A 25,235-nucleotide genomic window follows, 5' to 3' on the forward strand; every position below is an offset into this window, starting at 1 on the left:
AGCCTGGGGATGGGGTGGGAGGAATGGCAGTGTTGAACCCCGACGAAGCAAGGTCACTACGGGAGCCCATCCACGAGGTGGCGAAGAGGAGAACCTGACCCCGACCGAGGCCACCACGGGAGCCCATCCCCATGACAGTGAAAAAAGAAGGCCTGCCAGAGTAAAGCCACAGCAGAACTGGAGCCCATCCCTGCAGTGAAGGAAGAAGTTTTTGGTGAGAGCTTGTGTGTCTGTGGGTGTGAACGGATGCCTGGGCGACAGCTTGTGTGTCTGTGGGTGTGAATGGGTGCCTGAGTGACAGCTTGTGTGTCTGTGGGTGTGAATGGGTGCTTGGGTGAGAGCTTGTGTGTGTGAGTGTGAATGGGTGCTTGGGTGAGGAGCTTGTGTGTGTGGGTGTGAATGGGTGCTTGGGTGAGAGCTTGTGTGTGTGGGTGTGAATGGAAGCCTGGGTGACAGCTTGTGTGTGTGAGTGTGAATGGAAGCCTGGGTGACAGCGGGTGCGAGAGCATTTGTGTGTGATTGAGAGCGTGTATATAAGAGCATGAGTATGATTGAGAGAGAGAGAGAAAGAGAGACTGGTCAGGGAGGTGATGTGTTTCTGTGTGAGAGAGAGAGACTGGTCAGGAAGATGACTGGTGTGAAAGAGACAGAGACTGGTCATGGTGTGTGTGTGTATATATATATATATATATATATTGTATGATGTCTGCTGTTTTGAAATATTTTATTGATATTTGGACATGTTTTAATACTTTTTATGAGTTTTTAATTGTTGGATATTATTCTGTTCAGCAGCTGTTTTGTAACATGTTAAGTATAGCTTTACAATTATTTCTGTGTGGGGCTCTATAGCAGCTTGGCTTATTCTGTTTTCCCAATAGGAAATGTATTAGTGTTTAGGGCCTGGTTTAATAGTTGTATTTCTTAGATAGGATTGTTACTGTTTGAGTGTGTTCCATAATACAGGTGTAACTTTGTGCAGGTTAGTTTGTGTGCATTATTGTAAATCCTGAGAGTCTTTAGGTGCTATATTTCTCTTTCCATTTCTCCAGGTTCGCACTGCATGCAGAGTGGCTTTTTTGGTTTTCCACTCTAGTTTCTGTCTCCATATTTATAATTTGTGGTTTTTCTGTACTTGGTGAAGGGTGTGTGACAGAGGTGAGGTATTTAACTAGCATGTAGGCATTTGTATCAATCTTATTTGTTGTGTTTTCTCAATAGGATATGCATTAGTGGTAAATTACTGTCTTTTCATAAGGAAGGCTATTTTGCTTGGTAGTAAAGGGAGTTTGTTTTGCTTTTACTGAGATGTCATCAGAACCAGAATATCTTTTTTGTATGGCGAATTGTACAGGGTAATGCCCTAGATCTGCTCTGCACTCATTGCTGGGGATTGAGGGGATTCCTGTGGATGCAGAGTGCATGTTTACATTTAGCCCCGTGATGGTCACATGTTCAGTGTCACACATGTGAGAACCATCTGTCAGGAATGTCCCGGCAAAAAAAAGGGGTGTGTGTGTGTGTGTGTGTGTCTGTCTGTCTGTATTAAATAGCTAGTCAGAAGGCAGGCAGAAGCCAGGAGTTTGGGTGTTTTGATTTCCCTCCCTCCTACCCACCCGTAGCTCATCCTTTAATTTATGGATAGGAGACACTTTCACATAAATTAAAAAAAAAAATCTGCCTTTTAACAAACATAGGATTGCCCCAGGCCTTATCAAGAGTATAATCATCCCCTTGTAAATCATTACCAGATAAATAGTGAATACACTAATAAATTTAAAAGACTCAAATTGTATGCATTTCTACTCCCATAGCAACCTAAACTTAACTAGGAACTGAACAAAATTAAGATGAGGGCAGCAGTCTTGCAGCAAGAGGAGGACCTTCCAGTCTTTTGCATCAAGTGTCACATGGTGAGAGGTTGTATGTGTGCATCCAGTGCAAGCAGCTCCCGTCTCCCAGAGAATGAGTCTGAACTCTGGAGGCTAGAGTGGCAGAACTGGAGAAGCTGAGGCAGATAGAGGTATATAAATTAGACCTTCAGGGACATAGTAGTCAAGTCCTAACTCCAGTCTGGCAGCTCTGGTGCTTCACTGGAGGAGGAAGGTCTCCTGGTTGGAGAGCATCAATCTAGTGTAGCAAGAAATAACCCCTTGCAAGGACCTGCTCTCTCCAGGAGATGCACTGTCCCCACTGAGGATATGTCTCACAAGGCTATTTATCCAGGATGGAAGGGTTAGGTTGGCCATCATAGATGGTAATTCAATTTTTAGGAATGTAGATAGCTGGGTTGCTGGTGGGCATGAGAATCGCCTGGTAACATGCCTACCTGGTGCGAAGGTGGCAGACTTCACGCATCACCTAAATAGGATTTTAGACAGTGCTGGGGAGGAGCCGGCTGTCATGGTACATGAGGGCACCAATGACATAGGAAAATGTGGGAAGGAGGTTCTGGAAGCCAAATTTAGGTTTTTAGATAGAAAGCTGAAAACCAGAAACTCTACAGTAGCATTCTCTGAAATGCTCCATTCCACACGCAGGTCCCCAGAGGCAGGCCAAGCTCCAGAGGTCTCAATGTGTGGATGAGACGATGGTGCAAGGAAGAGGGATTCAGTTTTCTAAGGAACTGGGGAACCTTTTGGGGAAGGAGTCGTCTTTTCCGAAGGGATGGGCTCCACCTTAACCAGAATGGAATCCGGAGAGAGAACAGTAGCAAGGAATTTTCCTGTTGCGACCTTTTGGTGTCATTAAGGCACATTTGATGCAAGTCAGGACATCATGCTCACACCCAAGGCACATTACACAGACTTTATGAGGGTCTGTTATGGACATGGTGCAAGTACAGCCCGGGCACCGACGGAACCCCGATGCCATGGCTTTTGAAAAATATTGAGCCACGGTGCGGTCAATGGCCAGTAGACCGCAAGGGCCAAACTCGAAGGGAATTGACCGGAACCAGGTAAAAAACTTACCGGAGTACCGCGGGAGCAAAAATTCGAAAGGGGGACCCCTGTGGGGTATGAAAGTTTGTAGTAATTCCGTGAGGAAAATTCCTGTCAGGAATCTCTGTGGAGCTCCTTAAACTGCGTGGCTACTGCTACGCAGAAAAAAGAAGACTGAAGGGGGACCCCTCCTAGTTGCAGGGTTAGTGCCATCCTGGGCATGCCCAGTAGGTGCCAGTCAAATTTCTAGAAACTGACAAAAGTGTTCTGTGATTGGGCTCCATCCTGTGATGTCACCCATATGTGAGGACTACCATCCTGCTTGTCCTGTGAGAAACAGTGTCAAGTTCTCTAACAGAGTCACTCTCCCCCCCCCCCAGCTCAAAATCTCCAGACTTGCGCCTCATCAGGACCAATTGTAAAGTTACACAGGCAACATGGCATACATCTCCATGTTCAGCCTTTCCAACCCGGCTTCTTTAAATTTGTGTTGCTCGCTTGGTGTCCACAAAAAAAAAAAAAAAAAAAAAAGAAAGACACCACCAATGCAGGACAATATAAGATGGTACACTACTGCAGTCAGGCTAAAGAATTCCATGATCCAAATAAATCCCTGGAGGAAAATCTAGGAGGATGGAGGTGAGGGGAGAAGGAAGATGCATAGAATCCAAAATGGTTATTTTAGCAGCAAAGAAGCCAAATCACATCTTCCCTCCATACAGACAGCTGATTTTTCTGCAAGGTGAGAGAGGACAGCCACTTTGGCAAGCAAAGTCAATCATCTAGTTTATCAATATCAAGATGGGAAGAAAAGCACACATGCTCTTCATACATGAAAGGACATATCACAAGCTGATCAACAACCACACTGCTGCTGAGGACAGAATATAATAATTAGGAAAATGAGACAGGCAGGAGGTGCTTCAAGAGAAAAAATGGTTTCCTCCCACCAGGTAGCACATTACCAATTATGTACAGTCTGGGGTAAGATGCAGCAAATTTGGTGCTACCATTTACTGCTTCAGGAGGATCATTACAATATAAGGGAGAAATACTCACAAAACTAATTTCTCTAAGATGCTTAGAGGTAGGCTAACTGACCAAGAACATGACCAATTTTTGTTGCAGACTTGCTAATATAGCATGATTTTACTGTTTACTTTTCCTCTGAATTAACATTTTTAAATTTGTAAAAGCCCAAACTTAATACTGCAAGTTTTCTAAGTGATATTAAAAGCTAATATTTCTATAAACATTTTACAGTCTTCATAAGAAAAAATGGACTACTCACTGGAGCAGCTTGAATTTTGAAGACAGGTGGGGCTGGTAACTCTTCTGATTCTGGATGGTTCCAGTGTCTTGCATTGTACACTGCTTTTGTAGGAGACTGAAAAAAATTAAATGTTAAACAATTTTTACAACAAAAGCTTTTACATTAACACAATAGTATTTCTTGCACTCTAATATAATTTAGCATGTCAGGATCCATTCTCCTTTTCAAATATTTGTCTAGAACAGGGGTGGACACCTCTGGTCCTCAAAAGCCTCAAACAGGCCCGATTTCCAGGATATCCACAATGAGTATGCATGAACTGCCTCCACTACATGCAAATCTATCTCATGTATATTTCACTGTGAATATCCTGAAAACCAGGCCTGTTTGTGGATCTTGAAGAGTGGAATTGGCCACCCGTAGATAAATATTTTTCAGCATCTACATCAAAATACCTCCTTTGTAACCTACTTTTCTGAAAAATAAAGAGAAAACAATATTTATACATGGAATTTCTAAAACTTTTCAATTTTGATCCTACTGAAAATTATCTCACTTTTATTGGATCAAGGCAATTTTCAATAGACACTGCAGGAAAAAACCCACACTTCAGGCTACCGGGTAGCCAAATATTTAGGGCCTGGCATCTGTCATTAGGTCAAGTCTGGGCAAAGATGTTGCTGCTGCAGGAGCTAAGCATGGGCTGAGGAGTAAGTATCTGCTACTGGCTGGAGAATCTCCTGCTTTAACTGAGGCCTGGCTTGGGCTGGGCAGAGGAGCTGCTGCTTGGTTTGGGAGCTGCCAGCTTACAGGAGAAGAAAAATAGGAGGAAGGACGACAGGAGGTAGACAAAGGCTGGGTGGAAAAAGGGAATGCAAAGAAATGGCAAAATGGAAGGAAAATAAGCAAAAAAAATTATACACGAAAAACAAAAATAAGCTAAAGAATTTATTTTCGCTGGCTCAAAAAATTTTGCTGGTGCCTAAGCTTCAATTGAGTTAAATGGATAAGAACATGAGCCTCTGGCATCATTTCCTCCTCAGTTTGGACACAATCAATTTTTGCATAAGTTATCATGCCATTGGATAAACAGATGGATTTAATCAGTCCCTAAGGGATTTATTTATTTTTTTTTTTTTTAACAAAAATTGAAATGTACTAGAAGGTGTGATAAAAGACCTTTTCAAAATATTAGTATTTAGCAACTTTAATCTACAATCAGATACGATGTTTCCTCTAATTTTTTGTGGGTTGTATGCACAAAAACTCTATGGGTAATATAGTATACAAATTGATCGTAATGTTCTTTAAAACACCATTCTATTTTCCGTTTCTTGCATGTGTGGTTTTGTTTCATGACCTGTGTGCGCATGCACAGCTTAGAGGGAATTCTGCCAGCTGAAATTGCTATTTTAAAAAGGATGACATAATGCAAAGGGATCGATCAATCATCAGTTCAGAAAAAACATTAATCATTTCAAGGTGAAAACCACCAACCAGGAAAATTTTTTTTTTTTTTTTTTTTTTTTTTGAAAAGTTCACTATACAAAGCAGAAGACGGACACCTAATTCAAAAATATTTTCAGATAAACAAAAAATATGTATGAGGAAACATTAAACTGATATCTAGTTATCGATTATGCAATGCATACTACAAAACAAAAATTTCCTCTCTGGATCAGGCCCTAAAAAAGAAGTAACACCCAGTTAACACAAGGATATTTTATTGCAATTACAACTACTACCAAAGAATCGCTTAAGCCTGAAGGCTGCTAGAACACTATCATGGTACACTGCTAGATGATATCTACACATGTGCATCAAGGATATAAAGTTATATAAAAAAAATTGAGCATGTTCAATATTTAATCAATAAGATTATAATTTAAAACTTTTTGAGTTTTGCTATACAATACAACCTTTTGAGTTTGTGCTATACAATACAACAAATCATCTCCAGTTTTGTAAAAGATACTGATCCTGGGGTCTGTAACACAACTCTAGTTTTTTCCCCTTCAAGCTAACTTGCAGATCGATACTCTAAGGCCGCGGTACAAACAGTGCGGCAGTGTCAGGCGCACCCTCGTTCCCCGCACGCACAGTTCTCTTCACCTTCCGCTCGATACTCTCTTCAAATTGCATGCAAATGCATGCCGCGGCTGCGAAGCCTTAGGCAAGCGTTAGGCCCGCGCAACCCATTTTACTGTATAGAGCGCCTATACAGTATCCTGGGTTCGCGGGCCTAACGCTTCACGGCCGCGCTGGTACCTGTCATTTCAAATGTCATTTGAAATGACAGGTACCAGGAAGTGGACAGTTATGTTCCCCGATGCTCGGCAAACTTTCCCCCAGCCCCCGCTCACCTGCCCTGGCCCCGTCCGGTCTCCGGTGCAGTCCCAGTCCTTTCCCCTCCTCCCGAAGCAAAAAAAAAAAAACCCGAAAAAGTAGCAAGGCTCAGGCCTGCTACGGTAATCCCTTCTCCTCTCCTCCCGATTTCGGCGCTCAAGACGGCCAGGTGGGCGTGCATTCATCCAGGCAGAGGGAGCCGGCGGCGAAAGCGGCCTCCGGCTCCCTCTGCCTGGATGAATGCACGGCCCCCGCCGGCAGTGAATGAATGCCCGTGCGATTTCGGCGATCAAGGCAGTCACATGTCGTGACGTCACGCCTTGAGCGCCGAAATCGCACGGGCATTCATTCACTGCCGGCGGGGGCCGTGCATTCATCAAGGCAGAGGAAGCCGGAGGCCGCTTTCGTCGCCGGCTCCCTCTGCCTGGATGAATGCACGCCCACCCGGCCGCAGCCTGGATCGAACACGTGCCCACCCGCCCGCCGGCTCCCACCGCCGCCTGGATCCAACGCGCGCCCACCCGCTCGCCGGCTCCCGCCTGGATGAACGGGCGCCCATCCGCCCGGCTCCCGCCACCGCCTCGATGACCGCACGCCTGGGGGATTCGGAAAGTGACAGGAAAGTGACAGGTATTTATACATATATATAAACAACTTACGCTGCAATGTTTTTTACACTTTACTCCCTTTGGTTTTACCCCCATTTTTTACACTTTATTCCCGTTTTAATTTTCGAACACCACACTAACACCAAGTTAGGCGGTAAACTAACAGGTTAAGGACGCGGCAAAATAGCGGGTTACAAATGAGATAATCTGAGCGCGCGTCACAGTATCGGAGGGGAATAGCTAATTCCTTCATTATACAGCTAATTCGTTCATTTACATATCATATACATGCTGCGTGCGGAAAGGGTTATGCGTCTGTTTTAAGAAGCGCTAAGGACGCGTGAAACTGGAGACTGTATCGCTGGATCGCCTTACGCGTCCGAATTGTGCTCTCCCAGCACGTTACAGACGGGAAATCTTCAACCGCACGTTACAGTATCGACCTGAATGGTAGGCCTCAAACAATTTTTGAGGCCTACCACACAACATCCTGTCGTACAAAATCACCATCACTGCATGTCAGGAAGCAAAACACCCCCTTCAAGGAGATTAGTGTGCCAGAGAGTTAGCTTACAAATTATGAAAAATAATATATACAATATTTTTTAATATTTCTGTAGATGTGTACTTCAATTCCGCCCGCACCTTCCCCATTGAAATCAATACCTTCAAATTTAACTTTATTAACTGCTTATAGACATGTATGTCCTTTAAAATGCATTTTCATCAATATTTCAATCAGAAAACTCGGATCGGACATCTAATATATCAATAAAAGTTCCATATTTCATTTTCTAAGTAGCTAATAAAGGTCGACCCATTTTCATGCACCTCCAACTCTAACATACAGTAGTGATGAGGATAAATATATTATAAAAGGACAATGCCTATTGGTAAAATAGTTCTGTAATTGTAGCTTTAGAAGAAAGGGAAATGGGAAGAAAAACTACTATGCCCTCAAGCCGGTAAACCAGAAATCCTATCAAAGTTTTAGTCCAAAACATTTCTAGAGTAGTCATCTGAACACCAGTGAATGTTGAAACAAACAGGAAAAGCCTATTTGAATGGGTAAGTTAAGCAAAAAAACTCAACAAAATATTAAAACGATGCTTGATCTTGATAAGGGGAGCCAATTTGATTACAACAGCCCAATTTTTTTGTAATTGGAAAAGCAGCCACAGGAGCAAGGTAGGAATTCTGCTAATTTTTGCCAAGAACAGAACAGAGTAAGGACATAAAGCAGCAATTCAAGCTAATTAACTTTTTTTTTTTTGCAAGTCTTCCATCTATTATCACTAACAGATATAACAGCTTGTTTGAAATGGTTGAAAGAATGCACCTTATTCGCCATTTCATATTTAAGCCTCATATTATATCTAATTGGCTATATCTGTTGCTAGGGTGGAACACTTCACATTCCTGTCAATGGCTATTGCCAGATGCACTAATTAAAATTTTCAGACTAATATTAAACAAATAAGACAGATGCTGTTTTTGCAGACTGACAAACTTGAAACTGCATAAATGCCCTGGTATGAATGCAGAACATATCCTCAGCCAATTTTTTCCTTTTATTTAGTATGTAAGGTTTTTTTTCTTTTACCAAAGATTTTATAAAAATGCATAGGATTGTTATTTGAAAAAGATCATATTCAAACAGCATAAACTACGGGTCATGTTTAATCTCTATCCTCCCAGAGCTTTAAAACAGACATTTCAAGAGCTGGCATTTAGTATGACCTGATGAAGCACAGACTGCCACTCAAAGATGTAAAAAAGCAAGAGGGAAAGAGTCATTGAATGAGTCACACTGAAAGTACAGGCAAAAATTACTTTACAGTTCCTGGCTGCAAAACATGAAGCCCAATTTACAGCAATGTACAGGAGGAAAAACATATGCAATCATGGAAAACTTACTATGCATCTTGTTTCCATTATGTATATTTCTATCAAATCTAAAGTGCTGGGAATTAAAATTCACAAACAACTAAATAGAAGAAAAAAAGTTTTAAACCACATTTTGAAAACCATTACATTCCACTAGAACAGAATCATAAATGTATTAAAAAAAGACACACCCCTAAATTTAGCTTAAATAGAACCAGATATGATACTATGAACTGATTATAACTTGTATGTAAGATACTTGCTTTGGTCTGTATTTGAATCCGTAAACATTTCTTGATGTGTAAGTTGGATCAGACACTTGTGGATTATCTGGGTCAACTGAGCTGCCTTCTCTTTCCTTTCCCTCCTTTTCAACTTTCCCTGTCATCTTACACTGGTTTTTTTTTTTTTCTCCATCTGTTCACCTTTCACTCTCCTTCCTCATCTTGTGCTCTGTTCCTTTTTTCCCCTCATTTTGTCGTCTTAACCTATCCTGGGTTTTCCCTTCCTCCTCCCATCTTATACTACCCTACTCTTCAATCATTTGCTCTCTTTTCTTCCCCTGTCCTCCCCATTTGGCTCTGCCACCTTCTCTTCTGTCTCCATTTCATACCCTTCTCTTCCCACTGGATTAGCTGATTGCAACAGACCTACCAGGTTTGTTGTCTGACAGTTACTCCTATAAGCAAATCTCAGTGCCACATCAATGACTTTTCCCTTGCCATCCTTGCTATCTGTCTCCTCAAAACCCTTTCCTACACAATCTGCCATACTATGCCAGCTGCTGAGAACATACTGCCAAACCATTTTTATTTGGAACCGAGTGCTGCTGTCAGCTACTACCACTCTCTCATGCAGCACTGTACTAATTTTGACTCCTACTAGCAGCATGCATCAGTTGTCCTCTGAAGCATTACAAAATGCTTTTTTCAGATTCACAAAACTTCTGGCATGACAATTTGTGCATGCATTGCCAAAATAATGCAAAGTGGTTAAATACATGTTGCAGACGTCTCTTGTACAGTGCTGGCTGCAGCAATCATCCAAAGGTCTCTAAACCCTGGGTCAGATTCAGCTAGGCCCTTGACAGAACTAGACTGGCACACGGCTAAGGTCATTTGTTTCCAATTTAAACCAGTTTTCAACAATAAATTCCCAGATTTTTGCAAAGGTGAAATCAAAAAGACAGCTGCAGGCCTGTGATGCTTTCCAGGGACATATACAGAACTGGGCCTGTACTGTACAAGCAGCAAACAAAAAAAAAAAAGGAGGGGGGAGTAGCATGTACATGCATACTGCAGCCAGAACTGCACGCTCATACTTCAGGAGGAAAAAGGAAGTTGCAGATGAAGAAGCAAGACTGAATCTAGCACTAAAGTTGCACCAGAGGAGAGAATCTAGAACTGAAGTTGCACCGGAGGAGACAAGTCACAACTGTGATTGCAGGGCAAGAAGGATGGAGTACTGCACTGGAGGGAGTCTCAGAGTTGCCATTGGTGTTGGTGCAGCTGAGCAGGAAGACAGAGAAATGTGCCTTTCTGGGAGAATGGGAGAAGGGAGAAAGAAGAAGAGAGAAGGGCACATTAGGAGGGGTAATGAAAAAAAGGAGATGCTGGGGCAAGAAGGGAGATGCTGAGGGCAGAGAAGAAATGTTGAGAAGATGGGAGCCGCTAGGGTGGGGTAGAATGGAGAGTAGGAAGGAGAGATGCTGGAACTGAGGTGTTTGGCAAAATTGAGAGAGAAAATGGAAGATGCAGGTAAAGAGGTCATTACAATTTTTAGTCCTGTCAATGATTTTGAAAGCTATGTGACCCTCTTCATAAAAATTTGGGAATCCCTGCTCTAGATCCTAGCCTGCTTAATTTTTCTTTTAAATTGTCTGGTGTCTGTCCACCAAAATGAAGTCTATTATTTACCCATAAAAATAACACCAATTTTCTTCTTGTAACAAATGCTGCTAGGTTCCCAGGAAAAATAAACTCCAAAAATGAAGGTCCTAATATAAGGCCCAGAGCGTGCCAATTGGATCTATCTGCTTACTAAGCAAATTACTTCCATATTACATTCTCAAATCAAACACATTAGGAGCTCTGCGTCATCAGAGTCCTTAAGAAACCAGGACTAGTGGAGCCAAATGGTGATCAATAGAAAACTAGAGCTGAACCAAAATCTTTAGCATTAACTGACTGATTGGCAAGGACCAGTTTTCGCTGGCTTCAACAGATTTCTGATCAAATAGCTTTAGTATTTAAAGAAAATTACCATTAAAATTGTTTGTCTAAGTGTCAATCTTCCACTATATTCCTACTCTGATCTTCACTGGCTTTGAGAAAAAATGAGGGAAGGTATAAACTGTTTTCTTTTAAAATTAATAGATTAAAAAAAAATAGTGCCACTTTATTCATAACTGCATAATACTGTGTGTGCCATGCTGCCAAAACTGAATTTGCAATTTTAAGATCTCAGTGAACAAATTAGAGAAACTCAATTTCTTATATAGAAATCAGCAAACAAAGCATGCTTTGATTTTGTTTTTCTAATAAGTTCCAGGATAGGCCTTTCCAGGTATTTAGTACTGTATTAGAATATTTAAAGCATCAAGACCATATATCAATTTGTTTTATTTTTTTAAAAAAGACATCAGGAGCAACTTGGCTTTTGCTGGTGGCTGCAAAAACAGATTTTAAAGAAATTATGAAATTAAATGTATATGTCTATAAGAAAATACTCAGAGGAATGCAATTTGTATTCCACAAATTGACAAATTTTGTAATAACTTATCTTCTGGAATAAAAATTTAAAAATTAAAAAAAAAAAAAAACCAACCCCACCTTAAAGCTTCAACTGACAATCAATTCAGTATGGACATGCAATATCTAAAGAAGAGAGGCTCAGACAGCTATGGGCTTAGCCGAAGTGTGATGAGCTTCAAACAGTTAAACATGTATTTTGGCAGAACTGCAAAATTATGAAAGTTTCTACTCAAATGTTATCACCTATTTATATTTTCATGATTAAGCAAAAATATCTGGGTAATTTCAAATTAAATATTTAAAATTGCTAGAGCTCAGATAATACATTAGAATAATGGGAATGAAGAACATAAGTCATCAATATCTATTCTATTTCTGCTGCAATAAATAAGGCAGCACATACATGACTTCAACCACAATTTAAAAACAATGTAGAATCAGGAGGAATGGTTTCTTATTGTACGCACAATTTTATTTCCTGCAATAAAAAATGAAAGATATTTCCATTACTGATGAGGTGCCTATAAAGCAAAATTGCTTACCTTGTAATAGGTGTTATCCCAGGACAGCAGGATGTAGTCCTCACATATGGGTGACGTCACCAACGGTGCCCTAGTGCGGGAAAGTTTTCTGTCAAAGTTTCTAGAAACTTTTGACTGGCACTATGGTGCCACTGAGCATGCCCAGCATGCTATGATATTCTCTGCCACAGGTGTCTCTCTTCAGTCTCATATGTAGCAATAAGCCTTGGCAAAAAATATATAAATAAAATGTATGAGACCCAACACCGCAGGGTGGCGGGTGGGTTCTGTGAGGACTACATCCTGCTGTCCTGGGATAACACCTATTACAAGGTAAGCAATTTTGCTTTATCCCAGGACAAGCAGGATGCTAGTTCTCACATATGGGTGATTAACAAGCTAGAGGCTGAGTCATTTTGTATTGAGGCAACAGTGAAGTATTGTTGTTGAAATGAGTCAGCCGAAGATAATAGCAGGTTGGTTGTGGAAGGAGTTGGGTTTAAACTGGAAACAGGTTCTTTAAGACAGATTGTCCATAGGCTGAATCTTGTCATCCTTCTTTGTCCAAAGAGTAATGAGCTGCAAAGGTATGAAGAGAACTCCATGTTGCTGCTTTACATATGTCAAGGATTGGCACTGAACGATAGTGTGCTACTGAAGTTGACATTGCTCTTACTGAATGTGCCTTTACTCGCCCTTGGAGAGGAAGGCCTGCTTTTTCATAGCAAAACTGTGTGCAATCTGCTAGCCAGTTGGATAGAGTATGTTTACCCACTGATTTACCTGGCTTGTTTAGGTCATAAGAGACAAAAAGTTGATTGGATTTCCTGTGGACTGCAGTGCGGTTTAGGTAGAAAGATAATGCACGCTTACAGTCTAAAGTATGTAGATCCCGTTCTCCTTGGTGAGAATGAGGCCTTGGAAAGAATGTGGGTAAAACTATGGATTGATTCAAGTGGAATTTTGTAACTACCTTGGGGAGGAATTTTGGATGTGTACGCAGAACCATTGTCATGTAGGAACTTTGTATAGGGTTTGTACGTGACAAGTGCTTGTAGCTCACTAACCCTTCTAGCTGATGTAATGGCTATGAGGAAGATAGTCTTCCATGTAAGGAATTTGAGATCACAGGAATCTATGGGTTCGAAAGGAGAACGCATAAGTCTTGTTAAAACCAGATTCAGGTCCCATTCTGTGACTGGTGGCCGAATTGGTGGTTTAAGTTGAGTTAAACCTCTCATAAACCTACTGACAAGAGGTTGAGTGGAGATTGGTGCATCTCTCATCCTGTCGTGGTAAGCTGAGATTGCACTGAGATGTACTCTTACTGACGAAGTCTGGAGGCCAGAGTCTGAAAGATGATATAAATAGTCTAGTAGGGAAGTAGTGGGATAGGTAAAAGGATTAATATTGTTTTGTCTGCACCACAAAGTAAATCTCTTCCATTTTGAAGAGTAGTTCTTTCTTGTGGAAGGTTTACGTGAAGCTATAAGCACTTGAGATACATTGAAAGATTAAGTGGTTGTAAAGTCAAGCTTTCAACATCCATGCTGTCAGGGATAGGGATTGAAGGTTGGGATGGCGCAACCGACCCTGATCCTGAGTTATGAGAGTGGGAGCTACTCCCAGACGAATTGGATCTCTGATGGAGAAGTCTAGTAGTGTGGGAAACCATACTTGTCGAGGCCAATATGGGGCTATGAGTATCATGGACCCTTTGTCCTGTTATAGCTTCACTAGAGTTTTGGTTATGAGCGGTATCGGAGGATACGCGTATAGTAGGCCTGAGTTCCAAGGGCGAGCAAAGGCGTCCTTGGCTGGCTGTGTTTGTGTAGAGAACAGAAGTTGTCCACTTTGTGATCCAGTTTTGAAATATCCTGGTCGCTACTGAGGGGTCCAGTGACCGTTCGTGTGGTTGGAACTGACGACCGAGTCGATCCGCCACTACATTGTGAATGCCTGCTTGATAAGTGGCCCGGAGAAGTATGGAATGGTTTAGGGCCCAGGCCCAAATCTGTGCAGCTTCTTGACAAAGGAGATACGAACCTGTACCTCCCTGCTTGTTGATGTACCACATGGCTACTGTGTTGTCTGTTTGGATGAGAACAGTCTTGTGTGAAAGGCAGTCCTTGAACGCATGCAGTGCATAATGTATAGCTTGAAGCTCCAGGAAATTGATTTGGAAAGTTGCTTCAAGTTTTGTCAAAGTTCCCTGGGTTTGGAGATTGTCTATGTGAGCTCCCCAACCCAAGGTGGATGCATCTGTAGTTAACGTTATCTGTGGGACAGGTTGCTGGAAGGGTAGGCCCTTGCGCAAATTGTCCTTGTTTACCCACCAAAGTAGAGAGGAACGTAGCTGGTGGGTTACTTGAATTGGAGAATGCAATGGTTGAATGGCTTGGATCCATTGAGATCCTAAAGTCCATTGAGTTACCCTCAAGGCTAGTCTTGCCATAGGAGTGACATGAACTGTGGAGGCCATGTGGCCTAGTAAGGTTAGAAACTGATAAGCTGTTGCTTGTTTGTTTGAGTGAATTGAGTTTGCCAACAGGGACAGTGTTTGTGCTCGATCCTCGAGTAGAAAAGCCTTTGCAAGGACGGTGTTCAGTTCTGCTCCTATGAAATGGAGCAGGTGAGACGGTGTGAGATGGGACTTTTGATAATTGATGAGGAAACCCATGGAGTGAAGTAGAGCAATTGTTCGATTGAGAGAAGTTATTGCTCCTTGGTGATATTGACTTCTGATGAGCCAGTCGTCTAGATATGGGAAAACATGGACACTTTCCTTGCGTAAATGAGCTGCTATTACTGCCAGACATTTGGTGAATACCCTGGGAGCAGAGGCAAGTCCGAATGGCAGTACTCTGTATTGGAAATGTTGATGTCCCACCATGAAGCGCAGATACTTGCGATGACGAGGGAATATTGGTATGTGAGCATAAGCGTCTTGAAGATCCAGAGAACAAAGCCAGTCTCCTTCTTGAAGAAGTGGGAGCATGGTGCCTAGAGAAACCATCCTGAACTTCTCTTTCTTTAGAAATTTGTTCAGATTTCTGAGGTCGAGGATGGGACGTAGGTCTCCTGTTTTCTTTGGAATGAGGAAGTAACGGGAATAGAATCCTCTGCCCTGCTGAGTCCGAGGTACTAATTGGATAGCCTTGGCTCTCAGAAGGGCGGATAATTCTGCTTGTAGATGAGGTAGCTGAGATTTTTGCTGTGGGCAGAAACTTGGTGGAGAATCTGGTGGAATGGAGAGAAAATTTAGTTTGTAACCATGGGCGATTATAGAGAGTACCCATTGGTCTGTTATTGTTTGCCAGTGTGTGTAAAAATGGGATACTCTTCCCCCCACTGGAAGACGTGTTTGATGATTTAAGGGTGTGGCTTGTTCTCTGGTTTGATTCTCAAAATCCTGCTGCTGGGCCTGACTGAGGCGGAGGTTGCGTGCGAGGAGCTCTAGGTTGTCTTGTTTGGGAGCGTTGTTGTTGAGGCCTAGTAGATCTACGCCTGGAAGTTTGGCAGTAGTATCTTCGTGGCCTGTAGTAGGAACGCCTAGGTTCCCTCCGGGGTAGGCGTCGTCGTGATTGGGTAGAGGTGTCCTGAGGCATTTGGGACAGCTGAAGTAATGTTTCAGTGTGGTCCTTTAGCTGTTGGACTGCTTCCTGGACCTTGTCACCAAATAAATTATCTCCCAAACATGGCAGATCCACAAGTTTTTCCTGGACCTCAGTCCTGAGATCCGAGGCCTTGAGCCAGGCATACCTGCGAGCAGTAATCCCAGCAGCTGCAGATCTGGAGCCAGTGTCAAAACTATCATAAGCTGCTCTCACTTCATGTTTTCCTGCTTCAAGGCCTTTGTTCACTATGGCCTGTGCTGGTTCTTGAAACTGTGCAGGTAAAGAGGTCATGAATTGTTCCATCTGCTTCCATAAGTCCCTCTGATACAGTGTCATGTATAACTAGTATGCAGAGATTCTGGAATTTAGAATTGCAGCCTGATACACCTTTCTTCCCAAAGAATCGAGGAAACGGTATCCTTACCTGCAGGAGTTGAAGAGTGAGGACGAATGTGTCTTGATTTTTTCTGGGCAGATTCAACTACCACTGAGTTATGTGGTAGTTGTGCCTTTTGGAAACCAGGTGCTGTCTGTACCAGATAAGTGGAATCTACCCATTTGTTTACTGCTGAAACTGTAGAAGGGTGCTCCCAAATCCGGTGTTGTAGATCTAAAAGCACCTCATGAATTGGGATGGCCAAGACTTGTTTGGGTGGATCTACAAATTGCAAGACCTCTACAGTATGTTGTCTAGTGTCTTGTTCTGTTGCCAATTTAAAAGGAATTGTATCTGCCATGTCCTGAATAAAGTTGGAAAATGACAGGTCTTCTGGTGGGGACCTTTTCCTCGGTTCCAGTGGAGAGGGTTCAGACATGAAGTCCTCAGAAGATGTGTTTGTCCCATGGCAATCCCAGGAATCCTCATCATCATCCCTATAAGAAAATTTTGTGATGGATTTAGGTGGTAGATGTATTCCTGATGGATCTGGTAATGGGTCATCGATGGAAAGTAATGGAGGTGTCTGTTTCTCTGGTTGCTTCGGTAACGTGTCGATGACATCTTGATACCGTTGCAGTAGACGCTGGAAGAAAGCTAGATCTTGAATTTCTGGCTCTTCCAGTGATGGCTGTGTCGATGGAATAGCCGCCGGAATCTATGTCGACGCCGAAGTTGGCTGTCTCTGTGTTGAAACAGATGTCGGCGGAGTCATCGGAATAGACGTCAAAGAGGTCGATGGCAGGTGTGCATATATGGATGTCTATGCCATTATTATTCTGGGTGTTGGCATCGAGTCACCTTTTGTCCTCGGTGTGAAAGTCAACACCGGCATCAGTGGTCCCACCGGCATCGGCAAAGTTGCCGGCATCCATGCTGGGAGCATCGGCATCAACGAGCCCGTCGGAATCAATTGTTGTTCCATGAAAGCCTTTGATACCGCTTGTCTGATGATATCAGACAATTCCGGCATTACAACTGATGGTACCAGAGCAGTTGTAAGCGGTGGCGGAGGCTGAGGTGTAGGATCCGGTGCAGGGCCCTGCAGAGGATCAGGAACCGAAGACGGAGGATGAGGCCGACGCCGATGTTTCCTCGGTCCGTGGCCGCTTCGCCATCGATGGCTCCTGGGATGCGGTTTCAGGCATCGATGGTCGTCTATGTCGATGCTTGTGTTTTAACTTTGAGGGTCGATGGATTTCGATGACGATGAAGGTGACGAAGGATCTCCTGACGGCCCCGGGCAAGGTTTTTAAGTAACAAGCGCTTAGTCGCTCCAGCTGGAGACGACTTCGATGATGCCGAAGGAGATGGGATGAGCTGAAGACGAAACAGATGTTCCATTTTTTCAAGTCGAGGTTTTCGGCCTTTCGGTGTCATCTCGGCGCATTGTGGGCAGTTATTTACCTCATGTTTTTCTCCGAGGCATAGCACACATTCGATGTGCGGGTCGGTAATCGACATTTTCCGAGAGCATACAGGACATTTTTTAAAACCTGTAGCCATATTTCTAGTCGACAGCCGTCGAAAGAAACGAGAATTCATGAGAGAAAAAATTCCCTTCAAATGAAGGAAAAATGAGACAGAGGTACTCACCGGCCGGTGAAGAAATTACCCCTCGAGATCTGTGAGAGAGAATATTGCTGACTTATAGTCAAAAAAGTTTTTGAGAAAATCTCAACGGCTCCTATCCCACGATGCTTATAGCAGTGCGGAAAGACGAAGACTGAAGAGAGACACCTGTGGCAGAGAATATCATAGCATGCTGGGCATGCTCAGTGGCACCACAGTGCCAGTCAAAAGTTTCTAGAAACTTTGACAGAAAACTTTCCCACATTAGGGCTCCGTTGGTGACGTCACCCATATGTGAGGACTAGCATCCTGCTTGTCCTGGGATAATGCCAAATATGAGTTAAAAAAAAAAAACAAAAAAACAATGTTTCAAAAATATAAGCATAGATCAAAATTTTCTTCTCAAGTGCTTCACCAACTGTTTTGGATAAGTAAATATGGCATCTCATAGCCTACAGCTACATATTGTACCCACCCTAAGTATAAACCACAGAAAAGTTTTCCACTACTACAGACCCTTCTCACCTTAACCTTGCATCCCACTGATTATGACAGCTTTGTATATTACAATCTAACATCTCTGAAGAATTTCCCCATCCAATTACTCTTTCACTCTTGTGTTATTTACTGTGGGTCAGCAGGGTTAGTTTCCAAATGCAAAGGAAACAGAACAAAATGTTCTACAGAACCTAATCAATGACTACCTTGTATCTGCAAGCCTCAACCATTATCAGAATGTCATTTGGCACATTTATCACTCAGGAGCAGAACAGTTAGTGATAACATGGTGACAGTATGGAATCAAAAAAATTGAATGTAACAGATAATCCTCAAATGAGGTTTCAACACTATAACAGGTTTAACCAAGGCTTTTGCAATCCTGCTGTGCTCTTTATGCCATAGCAACAGTTTCCTAACAGCACATCACACTTTGTTGCCAGGACTGACCTGAATGATTTCTGGGGAGTTGTAGCCTGCTGGTATCAACCTAGCTAACTCCATGTCCTGAGTTGTTAGGCTATATTTTCTGCTTACCATCTTGCAGGCCAGTACCTAGCCACCAATCTGCTAGTATCATTCCAGAAGATTCCTGGGGAGCTGCAGCCTCCTGGCTCCAATCCTTCACCTACAGTATGGATAGGTTGGGCTTCCTTATCCACCCAATGTTTTCTCCTTATAAGCCCTCCTCTTTGCTCTGCTCTCAGTGGCATAAAGGGTAGGATGCTTGCACTATTGAAACCTACCAACTCCGGTTTCTACCGTGATCTTCTACATCTTCCCAAAGCACGTTTGAATTCTCTCACAGTACTGGTTTTTAACTGCTCTGCTGGCAGGTTATTCCAACCATTTAGTACCCTCTTAGTAAAGCAGTATATTCTCGTGTTTACTTTGAATTTTCCTCCCTCCAATTTCATATCATGACCCCTATTTCTTCCTGTGATTTACTGAAACTTGTCAAATATTTTAATGCTTCTATCCTATCCTCCTTTTCCTTCTTTGCTCCAGCAAGTTTATTTTAAATGGCTCAGGCTTTTTTTTTATATGGTTAGTGTTGCAGGCTACATATTTTTGTAGTCCTCTCTGAACTGCTTCAATCCTCTATGTCCTTTTGAAGATAAGGCCCCAAGACTGAACAGAATGCTCAAAGTGGAGCCTCACTAATGACCTATAAAAGCATGTAACGCTCTCATGCAAAGTTTTTTGTTCTCTGGAAACCGGTGTGATTTGTAATTTCTACAAGAATGTCGGTATATAAAAAACCTAAATAAATAAATAAAAGCAACATTATCTCCTTTTTCCTATTTCTACTTTTGCAACTGAGTGTACTGTTAGCTTTTCTTGATCCTTGATTACAATGACAACTACTGAGAGAGTTCTGCACAACTGCACAGCACAGAATTTTCATGTTTTGTGTAGAATTTTGAGACACCTCCCACGGGCTGGCAGCAGAGCCCATCCCATTCAAGGCTGAAGATTAGGAGAGAGGCTCATGGGGCTGCAAGGAGAGCCCATCCCTTCTGTGTCCAAAAATTAGGCCTAGCAGGGCCGCAGGCAAAGTCCATCCTTTCTGCAGCAAAGACACAGAAGAGAGAAACTTGTGATAGCCACAGGCAAAACCTATCCCACCTGTAGTTGCAGAAGCCCAGAAAAAGAGTGCAAAAGAGCCCGTGAGCTTGTGTGTGAGACAGAGAGCAAGAATGTGTGTGTGAAAGAGCGCAACTGTGTGTGTAAGAAAGAACCTAATGAGGGAGTGTGTGTGTGTGTGTAAGGTATTGTGAGCCTGTGTAAGGGATGTGTGAGAGAGTGAGGGAGCGTGTTTGTGTGTGTGAGAGGGAGCCTGTGTGCAGAGGGCTATGCATGTGTGAGAGAGAGCAGTAGCCTGTGTGGGTGTATGTGTGAGAGAGCCTGTGTGATGGGAGAGAGCAAAAGGGAGCATAAGTGTGAGAGAGGTACAGAGGGAACCTGTATGAGGGAGTGTGTGAGAGTGGGATAGAGGGAGACTATCTGAAGGGCTGTACAAGAGGGGTAAAACAGAGGGCTGGGGGTTAGAGACAGAGTAGAAGGGATTGAGCCTGGAGCGGGAGGGGAGAGACAATGGAAAGTGGAGAAGTTGTGGCCTGAGAAAGTAGAGCAAAAGGGTCTGGCCAGGGAAGTAAGGAAGGAGGGTTGAAAAAAGACTTGTACTTCTAGGGACATTCTACTCCAAATGATTAAAACACTGCATCTTTGAGTAATATATTTTCTGTATTACATTTTAAATTAATCAAAGACAGCTATGTATACTGTACTATTTTGACCAATACAAAGTTTGTAGAATTTTAAATTTGTGTGTGCAGAATTCCCCCATGAGTGACTGGCTACCTTGTGGTCATTTGAAATAATTACTCCACAAACTCTTTCTTGTTTGACCGTTTCCAGTTCTTGTCCTTCTATATAAGTAGATAATGTATTTTTGCACCACAAATGTGTCACACTTTTTAGCACAGAAGCTCATTTTCTAAACCCTTTTTCATCCTTACCGACATCCACTCTGTGGCAGATTTTTGTATTATCTATAAACAAGCATTTCTTTCTTTCAGGTCCCTCTGCAAAGTTTCTAATAAGGAAACTGTAAAGAACAGATTCTTTACAATTTCCTGGAATACTCCATAGGTCATTTAGCCTTTTCCGCAGGTTCCATCCACTATCACCCTACCACAGTGTGCTGTGCAGTCAAAAAAGCAAAGAGAATGTTGGGAATTATTAGAAAGGGAATGCTGAATAAAACGGAAAATGTCATAATGCTTCTGGATCGCTCCATGGTGAGATCACACCTTGAATACTGTGTACAATTCTGGTCACCACATCTCAAAAAAGATATAGCTGCTATGGAAAAGGTACAGAGAGGGCGACCAAAATGATAAAGGGAATGGAACAGCTCCTCTATGAGGAAAGACTAAAGAGGTTAGGACTGTTCAGCTTGGAGAAGAGATGGCTGAGGCAGGATATGATAGAGGTGTTTAAAATCATGAGAGGTCTAGAATGGATAAATGTGAATCGGTTATTTACTCTTTCGGATAATAGGACTAGAGGGCACTCCATGAAGTTAGCATGTAGCACATTTAAAACTAATCAGAGAAATTTCTATTTCACTCAATGCACAATTAAACTCTGGAATTTGTTGCCAGGGGATGTGGTTAGTGCAGCTGGGTTTAAAAAAAGGTTTGGATAAGTTCTTGGAGGAGAAGTCCATTACTTGCTATTAATCAAATTTACTTAGGGAATAGCCACTGCTATTAATTGTATCAGTAGCATGGGATCTTCTTAGTGTTTGGCTAATTGCCAGATTCTTGTGGCCTGCTGAGGCCTCTGTTGGAAACAGGATGATGGGCTTGATGGACTCTTGGTCTGACCCAGCATGGTAATTTCTTATGTTCAGAATGCATGCATATTAAGAATAACTTAGTTATGCACAGTGAGCTTGAAAATTTGGAAAATTTGATGCAGTCAAAAAATTTACATATGGTTAATTTTCCTATAATGTGATTATCATCGCCCTGGGAAATGTTTAAGATATTTTTAAAGGAAATATTATTGTATGAGGAAGATTTGTTGCCTAAGATATCGAAAATATTTTATTTTCCTAAAAGAATTTTGAAATCTGACAATGAAAAAGAAAATTAAGATGTTGAATTCTCCAGTACAGGTGTTTCAACCTTTCTGGAGGAATCAATAGATTTGATTAACAATAGAACCACACTTTTTGTTTCATTCTTGTGCGAGCAGGATAAAGATGATGTATTTCAAAATTTTCTAGAATAAAGATGCTCTATTTTGCATACAGAAAGTCCACATCTTCCCAGATATCTCCAGGTCCACACAAGCCCGACAAAGACATTGTGTCCCTAAAAGAGCAGACATGGGGCTTCTTTTTTTCTAAAATATCCATATTTTTGTTGTATTAATTTTTAGAGGAAGAAGTTTAGATTTGCTGATCCTTTCCATTTAGAGACCTTTTTATTGGATAAAAATCCAGCTCAAATATCAGAGAAAGACGAACAATAGAAAAAGAATACTTAGCTCCTCTTGCCTAAAATTTTTATAGGGTGCCGTAAGTATTTTCCTACAGTAAGATACTATGGGTTAACTTTTTATTTTCTTTTTCTCCCCCTTGATTATGGGTTATAAGTACAGATGCATGTTTATATTTGATTGATGTGTATTTTTTATTAAAGCACATTATTTCCTTTTATTTAATTCTGATTGTAATTTCATTGGAAAATTAATAAAGAAAACATTATAAAAAAAAGTGTACCCCACTATATGATGGTCTCTTATAGATAAGCTCTTATAGCTTTGGTTCTTACGCTTTTTTCTCTTCTACTTGATGGGCAATTGTTTCAGAAGGAAACAAAGTCTAGGGATGTAAAAATGAGATTTTGGCATACCTTGAGTTTACTTCCTGATGCACGAAGGGAATGTAAGCTGTTTGGGTGGCTCTAATGCCCTTATGGGTGTAGATTTTTACTATGTGTTTTAACTTCTCTTTATTACTATATGATGTTTTCTATTTTGGATTAATATACACCACTTTGAGTGGTCCCAGTCCCTACTGCTGGTACTGGGAATGTGGTTTATACACAGGTAGACAAGGTGGCAGCGAAAGCCAGGAGGATACTTGATTGCATAGGGAGAGGAATAGCCATTAGGAAAATAGAGGCAATACTACCTCTGTAAAAGCCTCTTGTGAGAAATTAATTGGAGACTGCACCTTCAACAGAATATAAACCGAATAAGTCTAGAAGGCAACTACTAAAATGGCCAACGGACTTCATCATAGCATATATGGCCAGATTTAAAGATATAAACATGTATAGGAAAGGAAAAGGGAGATTGATAGAGACATTTAATAACTTGGAAAGGGGAGATTGAGAGACATTTTAATAACTCAAGGGATAAATGGACAGAATACAGGCCTCTTTCAAAAGAAAGGAGGCTCTTGAACAAGGGTCATGAGATAAGGGTGAATTGGGGCAGAATCTGGAGAAATTTAAGGAAATATCTCTTTACAAAAATAGTGTTAGAGGCATAGAACAGCCTTCCTGTGGAGGTGGTAGAAATAAGGACAGTATCAGAATTCAACAAAAATATGAGACAAGCAAAGATGACTGACAGAGAGAAGTGACTATAAAGCCAAGCTGGAGATGTGGATGGGCAGACTGGAAAGGCTGTATCATCTTTATCTGCCATCACATTTTATATTCCTAAACTTCAACAGGCAAAGTGAGGGAATGTATGGCTAATTATCTTGGTAACTACGGAGAGCATCTCTTACAGGTAAGCAATTTAACTCTCTGTGTAGTCAAGCAGGATTAAATCAGCAATGTAAGTGAGAATTGGAGAAATTACTTACCTGATAATTTCGTTTTCCTTAGTGTAGACAGATGGACTCAGGACCAATGGGTATAGTGTGCTCCTGAAAGCAGTTGGAGACTGAGTCAAATTTCAATCTGAAGTCAGCACTACATATACTCGAGCAGGAAGCTCTGCTCCTCAGTATTCTCCTCGAAAAGCAATAGTGGATGTGTATGTGTTTGGATAACTTGATTAACTTGAACTAGTTGACGTGACTTGTAGCTGGAGACCACCAGTGTCGTCAACTGAGAAACGCCGACAACCGGTAACCGGTTTTTTGAACTGATACGAGTGGAGATGTTTTGTGCTAGCAGGTAGTCAAAAGATATATGTGCACTGCAGATGTTAATTTGGATTTCCAACTTATCATTGTTCTCATATATAAGCCCCTGAGGCAGCCACTAATTGTGGCGAAACTCAGAGTCGGGCAGTTTTTAACTAATACTACACGCCTCCTTCATTAAAGGATTGAAAAAGACTTTTCTGTGGCATCCACTTCTTTGTTGTTAACTAGGGGTAAGTCTGGCTTACCCCGTGCTTGTCTTGCTCTCGGGGATTGTCACCCGAGGTTTCCGTATGTTGAGGCAGCAGTGGGCGGGATACTGAGTCCATCTATCTACACTAAGGAAAACAAAATAAGGTAAGTAATTTCTACATTTCCTAGTATGTAGCAGATGGACTCAGGACCTATGTAATGTACAAAAACTACTCCCGAACCAGGTGGGAGGCTGCCCGTGGCCCACTTAGTACTGGCCTTACAAATGCTGTGTCCTCCCTGGCCTGAACTTCCAGGCGTTAGAATCTCGAGAAGGTGTGAATGAAGGACGACGCTGCCACCCGAGAGATCTTGGCGGGCGACAGCATCTTGGTTTCTGCCCAGGACACTGCCTGGGCCCTTGTGGAATGGGCCTTGATTTGTAGAGGTGGAGGCTTGCCTGTCTACATAGGCCGCCTTGATTACTTCTTTGATCCAGCAGGCTATGGTTGCCCGAGAGGCCGCTTCCCCTTGTTTCTTCCCGCTGTGAAGGACAAACAGGTGGTCCATCTTTCATACGGATTCCGATCTTTCCAGGTATCCGACTAGGAGTCTGCTGACGTTAAGATGGCGAAGACAGTGTGAGTCTTCAGAGTCCTTATGCTCGTCTGGAGATGGAAGAAGCAGCTAAGATTTTGCAAGCAGGAGGCCTATATAAACAGGGCCTTAGCACCGGTTCCAGAGCAATGCCTCCGTCGCAGAGTAGAGAAGGCGCAGCACGATTGCAGCATGTACAGTCTGGAGGCAGGCGTCTTCAGAGGCAGACAGAAAGCTCATCTTCCTCAAGGGAGGCATTTGTGTACATATGAAGGGACTGTCAATCAAGTCAGCAGCATTCTCTGCTAAGTTT

General features: G+C 42.2%; 1 protein-coding gene across 4 annotated transcripts in view; it reads right to left on the reverse strand.

Moving 5' to 3' along the window:
* WAPL (WAPL cohesin release factor) overlaps positions 1–25,235 on the reverse strand; it is a 533,375-nt gene that overhangs the window by 308,085 nt on the left and 200,055 nt on the right. For all 4 annotated transcript variants that reach the window (XM_029609312.1, XM_029609314.1, XM_029609311.1 and 1 more), the window contains exon 5: positions 4,234–4,329. In XM_029609312.1, coding sequence (XP_029465172.1) covers positions 4,234–4,329 — 96 coding nt within the window. The remainder of the gene's footprint in view (positions 1–4,233; positions 4,330–25,235) is intronic.

Source organism: Rhinatrema bivittatum, chromosome 7 (genome assembly GCF_901001135.1).
Source record: "Rhinatrema bivittatum chromosome 7, aRhiBiv1.1, whole genome shotgun sequence".
Taxonomy (NCBI): domain Eukaryota; kingdom Metazoa; phylum Chordata; class Amphibia; order Gymnophiona; family Rhinatrematidae; genus Rhinatrema; species Rhinatrema bivittatum.